This window comes from Phlebotomus argentipes, unplaced genomic scaffold, assembly GCF_947086385.1.
Source record: "Phlebotomus argentipes unplaced genomic scaffold, Phlebotomus argentipes genome assembly contig_2, whole genome shotgun sequence".
NCBI lineage: Eukaryota > Metazoa > Arthropoda > Insecta > Diptera > Psychodidae > Phlebotomus > Phlebotomus argentipes.
The window spans coordinates 3859445-3876198 of NW_026776162.1; the positions used below are offsets into that span (position 1 = coordinate 3859445).

General features: G+C 42.0%; 2 protein-coding genes across 12 annotated transcripts in view; both read right to left on the bottom strand.

The window, feature by feature from the left end:
* LOC132265421 (cubilin) overlaps nt 1-16754 on the bottom strand; it is a 60654-nt gene that overhangs the window by 32789 nt on the left and 11111 nt on the right. For 10 of the 11 annotated variants that reach the window (XR_009468573.1, XM_059766079.1, XM_059766082.1 and 7 more), the window contains exons 3-4: nt 16390-16447; nt 11943-12617 (exon numbers count right to left, since the gene is read on the bottom strand). Coding sequence is in view for 10 of the 11 variants with exons in the window: in XM_059766079.1 (XP_059622062.1) it covers nt 11943-12609 (667 nt within the window). In the remaining variant the exon portion in view is untranslated. Of the gene's footprint in view, nt 1-65; nt 504-11942; nt 12618-16389; nt 16448-16754 lie in introns of those variants that run through there. The other variant, XM_059766087.1, reaches the window with a different exon arrangement.
* On the bottom strand, nt 2213-2323 carry LOC132264871 (uncharacterized). The gene has a single exon (XM_059765205.1). The coding sequence runs from the start codon at nt 2321-2323 to the stop codon at nt 2213-2215; it is 111 nt and encodes a 36-aa protein (XP_059621188.1).

Sequence of the window (16754 nt, forward strand, 5' to 3'; positions counted from 1 at the left end):
CTACAGACGGATGTGCGATGCCTATTTACATAGAACAGTGTAAGTGATGGATAAACAAAAATTACCATATTTTACTGACGATGGTGCTCCCACGATTCCAATACTCGAAACGATAACTTTTCCGAAGAGTTGCAATAAATTAGGGTTTTTCCAGCCTTCTTTCTCGGCCTCTCCATGCCAAACCACCGCCAATGTATTGCAAAGTGGCGGAATGTTCTCATTTAAAACGGCTGACTCCGGAGAGATTTTTCTTTCACAGCACATACACCCTCAGCACTGGATTTGGCACAAATATTTTTAATTGCTTCCTCACTCCATCGAAGCTTTTTTCGGGTGGTGGCCGCGAGAGGAGGCGAAAACCTGGGCTATTTTACAAAATTCACCGCAGTGAACGAATGCGCAATTTATAATCACATTTTTGTCCATTTTCATTAATTTCCATCAAATTCAATTTTACACACAATTGATTAATTATGAAATAGGTTATACTAAATGCTTGATGTTTCCACTAACACTTACAACATACATTTACAACACTATATTTCACATATTAGTTTAGACTTGTCATCTCATGTTTCCCCATTTTTTTTTTAAATAGAAAAAATTGTTTCAACATTTATCAACTTACGATATATATATACTTTCATGTTTAACACATATTGCTTCACGTTTAAAATTTTTAAATTACACTATATGGTTGTAAGTGTAACATCAGAGAACGGGTAAAAAATATCAGTCATGCACATTTTCAATTATTTTTAAATTATTTTCCACTCTCTTTTTCCACTTCCTCTTTCGAAGCTCTATTTCTGTTGGTTTTTTTTCCTTTAAAATATTTCCCGAGGTTAGGAAAAAGAGAACTTTTTCGGTTTCAAAAATTTCCTTCATATCAATTTTTCAATGTGATTCAAAAATACACACCACACTTTTCACAAAAATGGTAAACTGACACGAATAGATGAATTTTAAGGTATATTAAGAGTATTTACACACGAGATTATTGTATAATAGACCTTTCTAATTATAAAATTCACAGAAAGTTTTATCTTTTCAATTAATCATTTGAATTCTGTACATGTAAAAGTTGTTCAATTTAATTTCTTTTGTGAAATGTTCTCATCAAACACTTTTATTGATGTTGTCTAGTCAAAATGTTGTTGAAACTATATTTACACACGTTCAATTAACGATTGATTTAGTCACACTGATAAACTTTTGAATTAACACTTCTCAATTGAAAAAATCGCTATTGAACCGTCAGAGAGCTTTTTTTACTGCAGAGCTTGCTGGACATCTATTGCAAATTCATGGTGAGCATTAGAGCTGAATAACTAATGAGATAAAGATGCTTAGTTGTACAAATTTGCACAAGAACTCGTTCAAATTAATCTGTACTAATGTGCTGTTAATTGGATTAGACAGAATCCGTTTGTATGATCCGTTTTGTCCTGCATTTTCCATCTGCGAAGCACTCTGTCAGATGAAAGAGCACCTTTGAGCTTTCACTGAGCTTTCAGTGGCTGTACATTACAATTACATTCTGATGGTTCTTGCGCTCCTTTCTTCAGTAAAACTTCACCCTTTACGCTTCTTCTTGCGCTTCTTTGCCATTTTTCCACCGGAAAGTCGTCGGCGGAGCTTTTTTCCACCCTCACTTGCCACTGTTTACTGAGTTTTCACCCCTATATCCCATGGTCTGACTTCCAGGGGGATTTTCCATGAGGGGTGAGGCAGAGAAAGAGTGAAAAATGTCCCTGGAGCTGGATGGTGTGAGCCAGTGATGAAACTTTAGTTGTTTTTCACATCCAACTCCATCTCACATCGCAATGGACCTTGGAGTGGAGGGTTTTTTGCCAGACTCACACTCTTCGTGACTTTCAATTTCATTTCTATAATTCCATTTAGCCACTCTGCAGCTCAATGCAGGAGAAATTTCATTCCCAGTTCACATTTGCATTCGGAGCGCACACTTCTACAAAATTCACAATGTCCATCGCCTAACTAAAAGTTTCGACTGTTGCTGCACAAAATACACACACACTGCGACGCACTAAATTGCCAAATTAGTCCTTTGCTATGCCCAAAAAATGTCTGCACGCGTTAGCGTCTACGGAGCGCAACAAAAAATCTGCAGCTACGTGGCGTCTAACTAACAAATGGGGGGCCTTTGCTATCCATCCGGAAAAGTGCCAGGCCCCAGCTGAAGCTTGTCTCACTTAGGCTCTCCCATCGTTTGCCCCACCACTATGATGATGACAATGAAGACGGCGAGCAGGACAAGAATGCAGCAAATCGCGACCGCCACCATTGCACTGTTGCTCATCCACCCACGATAGCAGCAAATGAGAATGAACGGGAAAGTCACTGATATGTGATCAACTGCTGGCTGGCCGGCGTCCTCCACCGCTCACGTGGCGAGAAGAGAGCTCTGGGATAGGGAGGGAAGAGCGCAACTGGACTGCCGAGGGCGAGAGTCACAGCTGCTGAAGAAGAAGTGACAGATCACAGATGAAGGTGATTCGAGAATGGCTCCACGGCGACTCTCTACACTGTTCTCTGTGTCACTTGCACTTGCGACGAAATTACTAATTCAAGAAGCCACTGAATGTTCACACTTTGAGGATTGTTCCAGAGTTTCATGTCTCATGCACTGCAATATTCAGAGAATTTCTCACGACACTGCACAAGAAGTTGCCCCCCAAAGAATTGCGCCTATTTGTTCAGAATCAGAGGAAATCAGATTTAACTTAGAAGTCGTTTCTAAGTATCTTGCCAACCATTTTGAGGACACCTTAATTGGTCTATTTTACGCCTTTTCCCGGATATTGTGGGACTATTTTCAAATATTCCTCCCAATTATCACTCTGATGAGTGTTGTTCGAACCCGTAAATTGTTCATTTTCCAACTCAATCTCGCATGACTAATTCTAAACTCACACAATTCATCTCTCATCACATTCTGTAGATTCTGAGGCCACGTGCAAATTTATTGTATCGCATCCCTAATACGATTTGCATTCATTATCGCAGAAAACCCATTGAAAGCAGGATTAATTGCGTTCAGCCATGGAACAGATCATTTCCAAAGCGTTTCGAAGTTTAACAGATCACATTTTGGGGTACATCAACTGTACAATTGTGTAACTAACTTCTATTCCCAGATGCGCATTACATTTCCCTTCATAGAATTAACACTTTTACTGAACTTGCACTTCCTTTTTGTGGGAATTGCAGACACTTCTCATGGAAGTGTAGAAAAACATTTTCATATCCATCGGATGATATTTGGGCAAAACCCTTTCATTCTAATGTGTATTTCAGATATAAATATTCATGGAATTCTACCTGAATCACAACGAAGGGTGAATTTTCATCAACAATAAATGTGAATTAAGTTGGAAATTTCAGGCGAGACAAAGAGAATTTTGTTTCATGTAATATCCAATAGAGTTTCACCACAGAAATGTGTGGCCAAAACGTATGGTTGCACTTCTGCAAATGAATAGCTTTTTGATGAAAATGCATGATGCAAAATAATACAACAAGGCGACACTTTAGCCATCAGAGTGGATTGGATACATTTTGTGATTTCAATGCCGTATTGAAATCAATTACCTCACATCACAATTACATCCTCCAGCTATCACGGTTAGATATTGATTTTTCGTTTGCCACTTTTATTCACCTCATCATTCATCCCTCTTGCTTTGTGAGAATTTCTCTCTGTCTCTCGTCAATATTCTCAGATGCTGTGTGCCATTCGCGAAAAGCCTTCGCGCCGAGCGAGAGAAAATTCCCCACGTAAATGGCTTCCCAGAGTGATAGAAAAAAGTCTACTTATCGTCATTCACATAATCATATTCTTTGCCATGGAATACTATTGAATTATGAAAGCTTCGCAATTTGCCCGAGTGACTTTCAATGAGCTTTTGTGATGCTCCCTTCTGCACAGCTTCCGATGTTGGACGGAAGAAGATCGATCGAGGAGGTAAAATGGGACAGAGATGCACGACTTTCTCTCAATGTTCCATTTTTCAAACCACCTCAAATTATGCTGAATACCAAGAATTGAGCAAAGTTATAAATATTATGCAAGTTTTCAATCTGAAAATCGTAATTTGTATGTGAAACGTGAATCACTTCATCCCAAAATTGCCACATATTGATTCATAAAACCATTTCAAGCGGTAAATATCATTGCCTTTAGCAATAAAGTCTATTTGATGTCTGCCTAAAACTTTCTTGCACTAAAGAAATTGAGAAATATCAAACTCTAATCCTCGGTATTTCGAAGCGCTGCTCACACAAAAGCCTTTTCTACCTTTTTCCAATCCGCATGGAGAAAAGGTTCTGAACGATTAAATGTGGCAGAATGGAATAGAAAGGCCCAAATATGAATCCGTACGTGAGGAAAGTTGGATAGAAATGGATATTGTCTGAGAGAGGCTCCTTCTGCCTTGACACACACAATATTGTCATCCGTGAGCACCATTCTCGGAAGCTCCGTGAGGATCTATTGATTATTTTCAAGAGGCCAAGAGGGTCTTCTTGATTGGAAACTTGGCCTTCCCTGTGGTAATTTGATATTTATAAGTATCAAATGCCACAAGGAGAAGAAAAAAGTTACACATCTTGAGAGGTGGTGCGGGAAAAAGTGGCATTCCTTGCCCCAAATTCACAGATTCTCACCAGCGTGGGTGTGCTTTCTTGCTCCCGCCCTGTGATCCAAATTGCAATCAAGGGAGTGTGATGTTATTGATATTGAGGCGGATGACTGGAGGAACAACTTGTCTCACCCCCTGACCACTCGTGCGAGGATAAGCATGTGGGGATGGCGAGAAGGTCCGAGAAGCCGGAGAGCAGCAACCTGACTTTGCATTAGTATTCGGGTCATGTCGAGTGCAGGCCTCATGTGTTTACATTGTGAATTTGTGCTAAACACATCGCACTAATACCATTATTATTGCAACTTGTTTATTCACAATCTCGCCAGCCTCTCACAACAACGATGATGGAGGCGCGGAATATTAAACTTGCCGACGGAGGCCCATCTCTATATCATTCTCCAGAGCATCTCCATGTGGTCAGAGGGACAGAAATAGCCACTCTCTCTCTCTCTCTCTCGATCGGCCCAGATCATCCAAAGGCGGCCGCATGGGAAGACATTTCGTCGGAATTGGGTATTGATTTTTTGATTTAACTGCGAGAGCTGCCTACAAATTTCTCAGTTGAGACTTGAGGAATGCGTGAGCTGAATGACCCCAACTCAAATTAGCGCCGCCTGACCTTTTTATGCGTGTCTCTGACTATTTTTGGTGCTATTTCTGGCCCCACCATAGCGTCTCAGGAGACATCAGGCATTTCCGCTCCACCCCCAAATTCTCCGCCACCATTCATGTGAAATATTTCTGCAGAGGACTTTTTGAAAGCTTTGTTTTTTGCCCTTCCATCCACTCAACGCAATTTTTCTTACTCTTTTTTCCGTGTGCTCCCTCCTCCCCCTCTCCCCGACGCCCAGAATCCAAACTTTCTCCCCAACTGTGGAATGGGTGGTGGAACTGTGGAGACACAAGCAATTCTGGGGAGAAAAATTGCTTTGTCATAGGAGGACTTTTCTCAAAAATTTGCACATTGAACAGAAATTTTTGCCCCGCGGGGACAAACAACAGAGTGATTCCAAGCGGAGATCCACAACGTAAGAGCTCTCGCAGGGCGGCCGAAGTGACTCCCCCCAAAAGTGCGGGTGGTTTGGGGTGCCCGAAAAAAGTCGCTGAAGAGACAAACGACAAAATGGGCCCCATTCGCCCTCGAGGAATGCTGGTGAGAAACCACACATCGATCGGGGGTGGAAGAGTAAATACTTTCACCGATTCTTGGGGTGAGAGAGCGAGAGAGTACGGAAAAATCTGTGGCTGGCAGTGACTTGTATGTTGACTTTTTCCCAGAGGACGAGACGTGTGAAAGTGATTCTTGGCCTTATTAAATTTCTACAGACATAAACGATTTCCTTCATTTCCTCTGGTGGAAGTAAACTCGCCGCCAAAAGGTGTGTGAGGCCTCAGCGAAAAATGCACGCATTTCCCAATCGTCAAGCGGTACTAAATTTTTCATATTTCCTCACAACCTGGACAGAGTGTCACTGATCTAATGTCCCAGAGCTTTAGCAGTGCTTGATGTTTTATTTCAATTAATCACAAAGAGTTTATATGCGAAAATATGTTGATGGGAAGAACAGAAAAATCGCTACTTTTGATCACGCTGTCCATGAAAATGATGGCAAAACTTCGAAAATGACCACCCTGTAGGCTTTCCCTCAAATGTACTGCCGTTATGTGAAATTTTGACTGTGAATTTCTCAAGTGAGAGTACGGGAAGTGTGTGTTAAATTTGATTTGTGATTTCCACTTGAGGAAATCTCCCCATGGGTGTTCGCCGTATACACCTTTTCAATTTACGTGTGTATTTTTTTCCTTCCCGAGACTAAAGTACCGCGCGTCAAAGAAATAACCAGGCAAGATTGTGTCACACACTCTAATGATTTTTCCCTCTGATTCTGACACAGGCAATGTGGGTGGGATTTCATTAATGCATGAAAAAGGAGGGAGAAAAAAACTCTATCCAGAGAGCATTTTCTCCATCGTCAACTTCTTGTGCAAATTTCTACACTTTTCCCAGCCTCACACGAGTCCTTACATATCACCACACTTTTTCCGCCTTCCGTCGATTTCTTTGGCAAATTGCAATGGCACTCGCACCGGAAACGGCTCGGATAGAGGTGAAAGCAAACACTCGAAGCGATAGACGGTGGAAGATTTGTTCGGAAAAATCAACGGACACACTTCTGCAGGACACACAGTTGCTTTAGTGATTAGCGCTTATTGCCGCTGGCTATAGGCTCGTCCAACTAAAATAGCTATATAAGCGAAGAGATGTAATTAATCACGGTCATTTGGGGGGACCATTGATTAGGTGCTTTCAGCTCGGCCGACACGAATCGACTGAAAATTGAATGGGAAAATTGAAAAGCCGTTGCCTGGCGGTATTCTCGGGGAGCCGATGCCATAAAAGAGAGCTCTGCTGAGAGCAGAGAAACTCCATGTCCCAGACAGATGGAAGAGGCGGAAAAATCTCACCCGCATTTTCACTGAATGTGCCTGCCGGAAAGACTTCTCCTTTGCCAGACAGAGATGATATGGCAGAATATTTTCTCCTCAATGGACGAGCTTTCAGCTCTGGCTGCTGGCTCTCTCCCTGAGCTTTCACATGCTCTCAAAAGAGAGGGGTAAGCGTGGAGCCCAGTTCATCATCCATCCAGAATAGAATGAATCACTTCCCCGTCACTCAGTGAAGCTCACCCAATTCACATCTGTGAGCATCATGGGAAATTTCTCAGAGAGACAAGAGAGCGAGAGAGAGAGAGAGAGAAAAGAAGTGAGCGAAAAGCTCCCAGAGTGAAAGACCCTCGACGAAGGGGAAAGTGTTTTCCTTCGGCAATTCCATCACTGCGACGAGACCGAAAAAGTGTAATAACAAGGCAAACATGTAAAAGGAGAGAATATGAGAAAGTCGAGAATTTGTGTGAGAAAAGGAGAAAATCCATTTTCAATTCCCACGTTAAGTATTCACACACTGCTAACTTTCCCATGCAAAAGCACACAAAGCAGCTTAATTAAAATTAATTCGTATCAGCAAGATTTTCCCATTTCAATACTCGAGAAAATCTCTCAGGGGTAAATATTACATGGAAAAATTGACGAATTGTGTTCTGTCTACCCCCAACATTTTCACTGTAGAACGCGGTAACGTGAAAATCACAAAGGGGTGGTAATTGAAAATGTCCAGGACAGAAAAGTCATGTTGTGCCCAGTATAATGACAGCAATTGAACATTAACAGTGTAATTTTCATGATTTTATTTTGGAATACATTTAATCAAGCACATATGTATGTAGACCACTCCATCGGCATGCAATTTGGGGTTTTCCACTGAACTCACAAAGAGAATGGAAGGCACATAAAACTCATTCGAAGCTTTACCAAATGTATTATTTTCGAGGGAAGTGCACAACGAGGGGTGATTAATTCCTGAAACTCTCAACACGATGCACGGGAAAAGTTTATTCATTTTCCCAGACACTGTGTGTCCAAGTTGTGAAGATTTGTACGCCCCAGAATCCGCAAAATAAAGAAGAGAGAAGGGCATTTCCCAGCAGCAAAATGGTTCTTGCAAACACGAGGATTAGAGGCAAATCCGCCCAACAAGCATCATCCCAACGCTATAGAGAGTCATTTGGCTCGATTGTTGTGTAAAAACATACATTAATCCATTCTCTCAACTTTATAAGCATAGCAAATTGCACCATCGCACGAAAAGTTCACTCAGGCAGAGACACCTTGAATAACTTCCTTATAATGTAGAAGCGTGATTATCACACTGCTTTGACTCTTGTTTGCCAATTTTTCGCCATCCTTCAGCAGCGCCAAGAAATTTAATCGCCGTTTAATCATAATTACTCAATTAACTCAAATATTGAGCGTCCTCATTTTTCGCAAAAATTAAGGGCATATTGCCAGTAGAATGCTAAAAGGTCTCCTTGGGATAATAAATCTTGAGATTACGCGGTAATGAAGTCCCGCTGGAGCTTCACAGTGGATTATTTGATTTAGAAAATTTCGCGTTACATCGAATTCTGCGAAATTCCATTCAACATCCAATGCGATATTTCCTCACTCAATTGCTATATAGAATGTTGAATTCCCCTGCGTACCTTTATTGGAAAGTGTCGCCAGGATTTCATTCACATTCAATTCAAACATATCGATGGTCTCAGAATGTGCAGAAAATCGATAGAAATACCCAAGACTTCTGGGAAAGATTGGTATGAATAAATACTTAGAACTTATTTTTTAAATATTAATTCGATAAAATTCGCATTTATTCAGCATCACAGCAGGGATGGAAAATTGAAGACTTTTCACAGTCAAAACTCACTGGACGAATTGATGTGTAAAAAGAGACATTTGCCCGGAAAATATTGTATCATTTCCGATGCGAAACACAATTTTTCTTCGACACTCACCACAATAGTGGATGAATGATGCCGTTCACGGGATGAATACACAAAATAACTCAGCCTCGTTTTTGCCCAGTCGCAAGGGAGAAAAAGTGTGGCTGAGGGAAGAAAAAGAGCGCAGATAATGGGTTACATTTGCGCTGGAGGAGTCTATCCGGCAAAAATTGTCGCTCATCCCGAGGACAAGAGCAGAGAAAGCACCATCCAATTCCTATTCTAAATCCATCACGACCAGGAAAAAAGGTACGCACGAGGGAGTGATAATGGCGTGTGTAAAATTACAAAATAATATACATAGAACAGTGTCAGACGCACTCATGCTGCATACGAATATAACAAAAAAAATTCTGCCTCGGCTTGTGCTTTTGGCGTAGCTTATTTTTTTTCCACTCTGACATACTCTTCATTCCATATGCAGAGAAGGGTAACTGATGGATGCAATTTTTGCAGTAATTGCATTAAGAGGAGAATTTTGCCACGAATGAGGAAAATTCGTTGCAATATGTCAATCACAATCTAGATAGATTTAGGAACGGCAAAAAGCTTTCAGACTGATATTTCGTAATATCTGCATGTCATTTTTTTGCATCCAGATACACAAAGCATACAAAATGTCGGGAAAATATATGTGAAATTACAAAAAATTATACCACTCAGTGGCATTGATTAAAAAAAATCCCTGCTGTGTAATATTGATAAAACATGAAAATATGAGAGACTCTTTCTCAATTGTCCAAAAAAGCAGTGGCGAATATTTATTTTAAATACGATAAACTTTCCAGATCGATTTGCATTAGACATTCCTCAAAGTCCTTTTTTTCTACCATGTCTATGCTGAAAATATGAAACATTCTGCGCGAATCTCGACATTTTTGCTGCCTCTCCAGTTGTACTTTTTATCGATAGATATTCAACCTTCTCTAGTCGTCTGTCGACCCACGAAATAAATGTGATTTCGCGGAGAGTGAGAGTGGTATACGGAATAAAGTGAAAATACGATAAAGAGTGGAACTGCCACGTTTTTTTGGCATCGCAACCCTCCCCCCGAAAGAAATGTGTTTTTGGAGTCAGGAGCTTCCAATTTCATATGAAATGGTGGAAGCTGGCGAGATACGGAGTGTGTATATCGCATTTCTGAGAAGAAGAAAAAAGCGTTCTCGCAGCTTTTCCCAGCCAGACATACCCTTCCAGTGCGTGTCCAAGAAGACTCAAGTGGGTATCAGGCAGAGTGACTGAACAGCCCAACCAACAATTGGCGGTGAATCTCCGACGAGTTCAAGAGAGGCGAAAAAAGGTTAAATAAATTTTCTGCCTTATTTTCTGTCAGATTGTGAGAATGGGAATTGCGGGGGTGGGTCCAGAGCCATGGAGAGATAGTGAGGAAAAGCACCCAATTCATATACACAGCACACAAATTTGTTTTATCCGCTTTTATCACCATTTGAACCCACCCACTCGTGACTTTTTTCCCCACCCTCGCCCTCTCTTCGCTTTCAGGGGGCATTTCACACCCCCACCCACTTCTCCACCCACCCCTCGTTACATTTACGCAAAATGTGTGCCCGTGTGATTTACAAGCTCACCATTTCCCAAAAAGATTTATGCATTAGTTTGCACATTTGTACATCCATGTCAGCGCCTGTTATGCCATTTAGAGTCGTAACTCCGCGTGGCGAGAGATATGGAATATTTCCGGATATTTATTATGGGTACTTCAGGGTAATTTTACAGTGTTTGTGAAGTCCTTGCCTGAATGTGAAACATATGAGAATTATGGCTTACAATTGTGTGGTGACAATTGTCAGAAGATGTACAAAGAATCACACACTCTTCTGATAGTTTTTTTGTCAGTAAATTATACACAAAACTCTATGCAATATCGCTGCAATATTTAGAGAAAAATACCCTGAAAATAGTAAAACAACTCCCTGTCGGCTAGTGAGGTAGGTGAGAGCATATTTTCTCAGTCAGAAAGTGGTTTAAAATTAAAATAACACTCAGACGACCAGGCGTCCCCATCTCCACCTGGTGTCTCCGCCACCAAGTGTGCTTTCTGGTACAAAATTAATTCCGAATCGCTGTGTACAACATTTTAATTTGGCGACATGATATCCCCCCTCACCACCCGCAGCTTGATTGCCAGAGGCTCGATGTGTCTCCCCTCATTAATTATAAATTCATAATTACCCCCCAGACCGTGCGAGACAGAGAAATGCAATTATAGTACCGTCTTGCCAGTGTCGTTATTTTTCTTCATGCGACAATTACATCGCTTGATAGACGATAAAGTTAAATAGGAGGAGAGCACAATTTGCAATGTTCCACTTCTTGTATTTGTCATAGAACATTTTGTGGTGGGTAAAGTTACGTAGAAGCAAATTTTGGGTACCCAAACTTATCCACTGTGCAGACACACTTGAGATCAAACTTTTGCTCTGGGATCTCAGATTGTCTCACTTTTGCCCATTTCAGTGCAATTACCACTGAAACTATGTTTATAATATTCACTTGAAAGCGGGAAAATTGTCAAGAGATAAGCAGTGTGAGGGAAACCAATAGTGATTTTCATCGAATAGAGTGGAAAATGTGAAAAAAAAAATTATCATGGGAGACAAGCACCTGATGTTGCGGCGATAGTGAATATTTCTCACTCAGTATCTCTCAGACATGGTGATAAATATGGTGTCGAGGGAGAAAAGCTCTCGCACTTTCGTGTGAGAATAGAAAGGGTGGCGTAGAATAAGCATGAACGTGTGTGTGTGTGAGCAATAAAAGTCATATAATGGGTGGAGGGCTTTTGTGTATGGGGAAAAACAATAAAAATTGACAATAAGAGGAGACGAAATAGAGGGTGGCAGAAACTACTCACCTGCTTGAAGAAATGGAAGCATGCCCAGGAAGAGAAGAAACGGCAGAAGCGTCCGAAATAGTTTTCCAAATTCCCCAGAACGCCTCGGCAGCCCTTCGCCATCCGACGCAGATCGATTTGCCTTCGTTGATGTGTCTGACTGGAGGCGATGAATGTGGCTGGGAAGCAAGGCAGAGGGATGTAACCTTGGCAGAAGGGTCTGGTCGCACTCTTCATGCCGGAAAATCTCATAATGGCAATTAGTAGAATTAATGGATTGGCAGCGATGCTTTGCACGAGCTTTTTGGCAGCATTTTCCACCGTCGGTACACCCATCGATTGGGGCTGGGGTGGCACCCATTGGCTCACTTTTTCTCCATTGGCAGCTTTTGCTATGTTTCGACTTGTCTCCTCCTGAGCTGGTGGCCCAGCCGCGCCACTCCACGGCCACCCGTCCAGCGCCCACCGCCTCACATCTGCCATTGTCCACGATGACTGGCGCGACAATGAGGCCTTTCCATCGGTGCCTCTGAAACCATTGTTGACTGTACGAATGGCACTCCGTGTGCCACTCTCCGCCCGCCCACGACCACCCCCGGCGATCTGGGCAACTGTTGAGGCCACAGCACTCACAACTACACTGGAACTCGCATGCCCTCTGGTCGTAAATTGATACTTCTGAGGCCATGCTGTGCCCTGCAAGACAAAAGTGCACTGATTAGCTACGAGTCAGAGCCATTGAAAGAGTCATTTCAAGAGGTGGCACACTATGGACCTCTATTTCCTGCCCAACACCATCAGTGAAGTCGACAAAAGATCTTGTCCTATCGATTGAGCTGGTAATTCACTGTGTACAACGAATTTTGTACTAAATGTGGCTATTTCTGGCATTGCAATTTTAGTCTACTCGTATAAATCTACTGCCAGCCTCTAAACTTAATGATCTTAATGACCTCGCTCTGCTCAACAATAATTATAATTACTTTGGGTGATTTCAACGTTCATCTACTCAGCAATTTCAATATAATTACTCCGTTTTTATCTTATTCTAATTCTAATCTTCACATTCTTTCGTTGTGGAGATAAAATTACAAAGCTGCATTATTTTAATTAACATTTAGTGCTAAAAGACTTAACCCAGTCTGTAACTGTCCTCAGTCTGAAGGATTATATGTTACAGGTGGTTTCACTCATTCTTGAAGTATAATGAATTACTAGTTAATTATTTGTAAGTTTACTTAATAAGGCTCCATCCGGAGATTACCGCCCAGTCTGTATTAATTGTAAACCAGAATTCAATGAAAGAAATAATTGAATTTCCGCAACTTTTTCTTTTCCCTTGGTATTCAAATAACTATGCCTGTGAGGCTCAGTGACAGTGTCAACTTTGAAGTCATAGCTAAAAGTCCGCCATCAGTGACATCACGAGCTTTCGCAATCAGAACTGTGGCTGACAAATCGACTGGGTGGGGCACTCACGTGCTCGCACAATTCCTCTTCGTGTCCGTCCCTGAACTCTCTAGCCATCCGCACACACCCTTACCGCTGAGGTGACGTCAGACACGATAGAAATTCACCCCAGTGACGTCACTGCGCCTGAGATCCGGTGAAAGCTCTGCGGAGCTTTCACCACTCTCTTAGCGACTCGCGGAACTCAAGACAACGCTTCCTTGGGGGAGGATTCGGCAACTTGAGAACACCCCACCTGAAAGCTCTCGAAGAGGGCACTCGAGTCGCCGAAGGGGACACTTCCAGTGGAAGTGGACTCATCAGAACTCTCTCTTTCCGTCACACACACACACACACACTGATGGTCAGGAAAGTGTGACCCTCAGCAGGGAGCAAAGCGGTGGCCGTTCCCTATCGGTGGTGATTCCAGGAAACAATAGTCGATGTCACCACCATAACTGAAAGTATATAGAGATGGTGGTGGGTTATCTCGATGCATTAAAATGGCATTAGAGGTATGTTAAGTCCCCGAGGCGTCACCGCCCAGCCACCCTCTCGGCACCACAGGCTGCGGCAGAGTGTGGCGTGTACATACAGAGTGCCAAAGAGATAGGATATCAGACTAAATGTTACATTCGTGGTGTGAGAATGGATGTGAAAGAGAGCAAGAGAGAGAGGAGCGAATGTATAATTTAAGGGCGTTGTCATCGTTATTCGAATTATGGCAATTTTTGCCGCCACCACAGCCATCCCACCCCCGACGGCGACACCCCCATCATCTTTCCACGTTAATGAAAATCGATCCAATTTTATGGAGTGACTGCTGGAACGATTTACAGGCTTTCCACTCACGCTGTGCATGAAATGTGACAATGAATCCAGCACGAGAGGATGACGGTGGGAAATTTTCGTTAATCGACTGAAATCATCATCTTGTGGCACTTTCAATTCACTATCTTCTTCTCAGCTTCCCGCTTCCTTCCTTCCTCTCCTCAGACTTTGCACTCCTGCAACTCACTCGCCAACGCAGCAAGAAAGCTCCTCCGTCACTCCCGGCGGGAGGAGGGGGAGGTGTAAGTCTGAGGAAAAGATGGAGAGAAAAACTTTCATCTACCCTTCAATATTGACAAATCCCCAGCTCCAACATCAAACAAATGTTATTTTCACTTAATTGCTTTTCACCATCATATACTGGGCTGTCGTCACATGCTATGTATGTACATCTGTCCATTGGATTTCACTTGTGAATTCCGTCAACTATATGTATTTCTCCTTGATGCGATGACCAAAAACTCCCAGACATTCCCACTGAAGCGATGCTGAGAATGACAAACGATTCACCATTTCTCATTCCCCGCTCTCCGGTGTGTGGAAATTCCATTTTCATTCAACATTCATATGCAAAAAGCTCGGTATTTCAATTGTGAATTTTATGCATTAACTCGCAGGCGGAGAAATATCAATAAAATCCAAAGTGCTGCACGTGATCTTCAACAAAACAGTCCCGAGCGTCAAATCCTCTTTTGAAGAGACAAAATCACCATTTAATTAAGAATTGAAATCAAATTTGTTGCCACTCCGGAGACGGAAGCTCTAAAACCTTTTTCCATGAGCTTGTCGTTAACTTGAAAGGCCTGTCATCGTGTTCTATACTCCCTTTTTATGGATACGGGCCTGTTTCACTGCGCACCCAGCTTTATGTGAGGGTTTGATTTTGACAACTTTCCCAACACATTTTCGATTCTCTCCTCTTGCATTCCAAGTCGCAATGATTGAGCGGAGCTTTATTGTGCCCCACAAACACTGACGAATTTATTGTCCAGTAAAATTTCCCTCTATCCGTCTTCTTTTTCCACTGCGGAACAGATGATACATCACGATAGAGGTTTCTTGGCCATGGTGTTAATTGTCACTCTATAAAATGCCAATTTTCCCCAATGAGATGAAAAGAGCACCAGCTCAATATTTAACGAGACACATTCTTTCCGGTTAATAGAGAAACATGGATGAATGTCGTAAAAGATTTCAAACTTTTATGACATTTCTCATTTCAAAAGACCCTTTTAATTTTTAATTTCCCATCTTTAGATTCCAATTAGCGCGGTTGTTCAGGGCGGAACTCAATGAAGCAATGCGAATTATTATATTCAGTGTATTCAAGTCTCTTTGGCAGCACAAAAACTCCTTTGTCTGTGTCATTTTCATGGATTTTTCACTGAAGAGAACTTGGATTTCTAGGATCTAAAAGTCAGTGACTATCAAATTATTATTTACAGAAGATTTTGGCTTTTATAGCTCGATAGAAAAAGTGAATACAGCGCAATTTCAGATTTCGCTCCATAATTGATCACTGCAGATTGAGGAGGAGCTCCCTTTGTCAGCGCTTAAGTAAACATTGAGAGAGTGGAGCAAATTCAATGGGAGACGCGCTTTATCTCCTCGCGCACTTGAGTGCAAATAATTCATTAGCAGCAATTTAATGTGACTCCGTTGAGTTGGCAAAACACGCGGAAAATTCAGCATTTTCGTGATTTTTTTTTCACCTCAATTGCTCGCACCAATAAATCAGCATCGCAATTGATCTCGTGAATCGAATTTTATTTCACTCCCGAGGGGCGCTTTCTCCTCCGTCTTACAACACTTTGATGGTACTTTAGGCACCTTATTTGGCACAAGTACTCGCCGCCATTGTTATCCAGAGAGTCTTAGGTGCCATAAAACGTCCTAAAATATCCCTTCCCCATCAGTGCAAAAAGGTACGTAAACTTTAAACGCCTATAAAGAATTATGTTGCTGTAATCTTCGATAAATTATTCTTTGGGGTCATTTCTATCACCTTCTCTCCCTCTCACTTGCCATGAGATGGTTGTTATGTTGAGCAGGTACTTTACATCGATGGGAGTTTTGTCACTGGGAAAATCCTGCCATAGGGTTTTCTCGTGTTATCTACAAATTCTCTGTGCCTCTTCTGCTCCTCTGTTCTGCCTGGTGGATGATTTAAATTAAAAATTCCACTCACCATATCGTCTGTTTCGGATCGCTGAGTGCAACGACTGGAAAACGTCTAAGCAGGATATCTGCAATTGGAGAGAGAGAGAGAAAAGAGAGAGAGTGTGAGTAGGGAAAAGCGATTAGAGGGAATTGTACATTTTCCCTCATTTCTAATCTGGTTTTCTGGGGCGGAGCAAAAAAGACAAAAAGCGATTATCTGCTTCCGGGTTCGAAAGGGGCTCAAAGTAAGAAAACTCACTCGCACAAATTGACCACTTCAGCAAATCCTCATGATTGATGGTTCATTCGCATTGTGTCATCGTCATTTGGGGGTGGTTGGGCGAGCGGGGGACGCAAATAGCATCGAGGACATGTGGAAACGGATATAATCCC

What these genes read in the sequence shown, in the direction of transcription:
- LOC132264871 (XM_059765205.1), bottom strand. Translation starts at nt 2,323, where the DNA reads ATGAGCAACAGTGCAATGGTGGCGGTCGCGATTTGCTGCATTCTTGTC.